The sequence below is a fragment of the Cebus imitator genome, unplaced genomic scaffold (assembly GCF_001604975.1).
Source record: "Cebus imitator isolate Cc_AM_T3 unplaced genomic scaffold, Cebus_imitator-1.0 Scaffold47, whole genome shotgun sequence".
NCBI classification, from domain to species: domain Eukaryota; kingdom Metazoa; phylum Chordata; class Mammalia; order Primates; family Cebidae; genus Cebus; species Cebus imitator.
In genome coordinates this window covers 351980-354672 of record NW_016107362.1, presented here as the reverse complement: position 1 = coordinate 354672, position 2693 = coordinate 351980, and the positions used below count along the sequence as shown (strand labels likewise).

Below are 2693 nucleotides of genomic sequence, written 5' to 3'. Positions count from 1 at the left end.
GGACTAAACAAAAGATTAGTGAGGAAAACCAAGAAATAATGGGGAGAGAAAGAAACAATACTACTAATTTTCTCTTCAAGATTAAAAAAAAAAAAAAACACCTTTTGGCCAGGCATAGTGGCTCACGCCTGCAATCCCAGCACTTTGGGAGGCTGAGGCAGGTGGATCACAAGGTCAGGAGTTTGAGATCAGCCTGGCCAATATGAAACCCTGTCTCTACTAAAAATACAAAAATTAGCAGGGCATGATGGCGGGTGCCTGTAGTCCCAGTCACTCAGGAGACTGAGGCAGGAGAATTCCTTGAAGCCAGGAGGTAGAGGGTGTATTGAGCCAAGATCACGCCATTGCACTGCAGCCTGGGTGACAGAGCGAGACACCACCTCAAAAAAAACAAAAATCCCACCTTTTAACCACATTTGGGGTGATTGTAAATTAACAGTGATGATCTTTTAGAGCTAAAAAATCAGTGACACATTTCATTAAAAGGATCAAAGGAACTTTAACCAGACCATACATGTAAAGGCTATTTAGCATAGCATTTTCATAGATTCAAAGGACATATTTAATGACAAGCAAACCAATAACCAGCAAAAATGAAGACTGTCCTTCCCTTTATAATGTGATATTAAAGTGCTGCCTATGGACATTTATAAAGTGTTTGAAGTTTAATTTTTATTTTACAAAAATTGACACTATTAAAACCAACATGATTATCTTTCACTCATCCAATAACTGAGCTAACAGTATTATAAAAATATGTAAAAAAATTCTAGATTCAATTACCAGATATGCGAATACCCATATAGCTAGTATAAATCTGATGATTAAAAAAATAATTTTGTTTCCTTAAAAACACTTGGTTCATTTACCATTTAATATCAGATAGATATTTGCTATCCTGAAGTACCAAAAAAATCACAAATAAAAATGGCAATGTCTACACTTTAGGTTTCTTGTTAGGTGGATCCTGAAGACTAAACTTCGGAATTTCACCAGAAGGAGCATATGGAATTCTCTTGGAAGACACCTTTTTGCCAATTGTTTCAATCTGAAAAAAAAATTTTTTTTAAGAGAACTATTAATAATTATATAAGTGTAAGAATTTATAATGTACTGAAATGGGGGCAGGGGGAATCTAGAATTTTTTTTTTTTATCAGAAAAGGATTCTCAAGTTGTCTGGGTTGCTATGAGAGATCTTTGGTTTCTTCCCTATTTTTTGCTTCTAGAATTAATCTACACTTCATTTTAATATTCATATCTAGATTTTCTCATTCCTGCCACTCCCCACATCTGACTCTCTCAAAGTAGTAAATCATGTGCTACCACTGTCTTTAGAAACATGTATGAAAATAATTAACAGACCAGATTCCAGTGAGTTCATATTTTATCTCAAACCTTATTCTCATTTCAATTTCCCTTATACTAAAAAACCTTCAAAAGCTAACAGCATAATTTTTTTTTTTTTGAGATGGAATCTTGCTCTATTGCCTAGGCTGGAGTACAGTGGGATGATCTTGGCTCACTGCAAGCTCCTCCTCCTAGGTTCAAGCAATTCTGTTTCTGCCTCTTGAGTAGCTGGGATTACAGATATGCACCACCACGCCTGGCTAATTTTTATATTTTTAGTAGAGATGGGGTTTTGCCATGTTGGCCAGGCTTGTTCGTCTTGAACTCCTGGCCTCATGTGATCCACCCACCTTGGCCTCCCAAAGTGTTGGGATTACCAGTGTGAGTCACTGTGCCCAGTTTGTAACAGCATAATTCTTTCTTGCTCTGTCTCCCAGGCTGAAGTGCAATGGCGCAATCTCGGCTCACTGCAACCTCCGCCTCTTGGTTCAAGCGATTCTCCTGCCACAACCTCCCAAGTAGCTGGGATTACAGGCGCCTGCCACCGTGCCCAGCTAATTTTTGTGTTTTTTCATAAGGATGAGGTTTTGCCATGTTGGCCAAGCTGGTCTCGAACTCCTGACCTCAAGTTATCCACTTAACCTCGGCCTCCCAAAGTGCAGGGATTATAGGTGTGAGCCACCATGCCCGGTGTATAACAGCATAATTGTTACGAGTTCAGGCTTCAGAGTCTGAAAGGCCCCAGCTGGAATCTTGACTGGCACTTGCTGTGTTACCTAAACTCTCCAAGTCTTTCTTCCTCACTTGGTAAATTGTGTTACCACCACTTACCTCAAAGGGTTGTGGTAAGTACTAAATTAGGTAAAGTGCTTAGCATACAACAAGCCAGCCTTCATTAAATGATAATTTTGTTTTGGCTATTACATTTTTTATTTATTCCATATATTCAAAATCATCATCTTACCATTAAAAATACTACTACTTCAATAGTCATGAATTTATCTCCCTTCCCCGGCAGAGATAAATATATTACTTAATTTTCATAAGTCTTTTGAATTAAAAAATAATATTTAATTCTGATTCATGCCACAAAGGGCTTCTGCTTTATATTAACCAGTTGTCTTAGTGACTTACAAATTCTCCTTATTTAGTGATTCCATTCCTAATTGTTTTTTTAATCCTCACTAGGGAAGTTAACTTTTATAATAACTCAAAATCATTTAAAATATATATTTCTCTACATATCTTTTCCCTTAGATGAACAGGAATGAGAGAAAATGTGTCTATCCCCTGCAAATAACCTTTTATTTTTATTTTTTTTATTTTATTATTTTTTTTTTTTTGA

General features: G+C 36.7%; 1 protein-coding gene across 5 annotated transcripts in view; it reads right to left on the bottom strand.

The window, feature by feature from the left end:
• Positions 1-452: 452 nt before the first annotated feature.
• The window catches only part of UGDH (UDP-glucose 6-dehydrogenase), a 29085-nt gene continuing 26844 nt past the window's right edge, over positions 453-2693 (bottom strand). For all 5 annotated transcript variants that reach the window (XM_037737999.1, XM_017527252.2, XM_017527251.2 and 2 more), the window contains exon 12: positions 453-1048. In XM_037737999.1, the coding sequence (XP_037593927.1) occupies positions 938-1048 (111 nt within the window). In that variant the 3' untranslated portion in view covers positions 453-937. The remainder of the gene's footprint in view (positions 1049-2693) is intronic.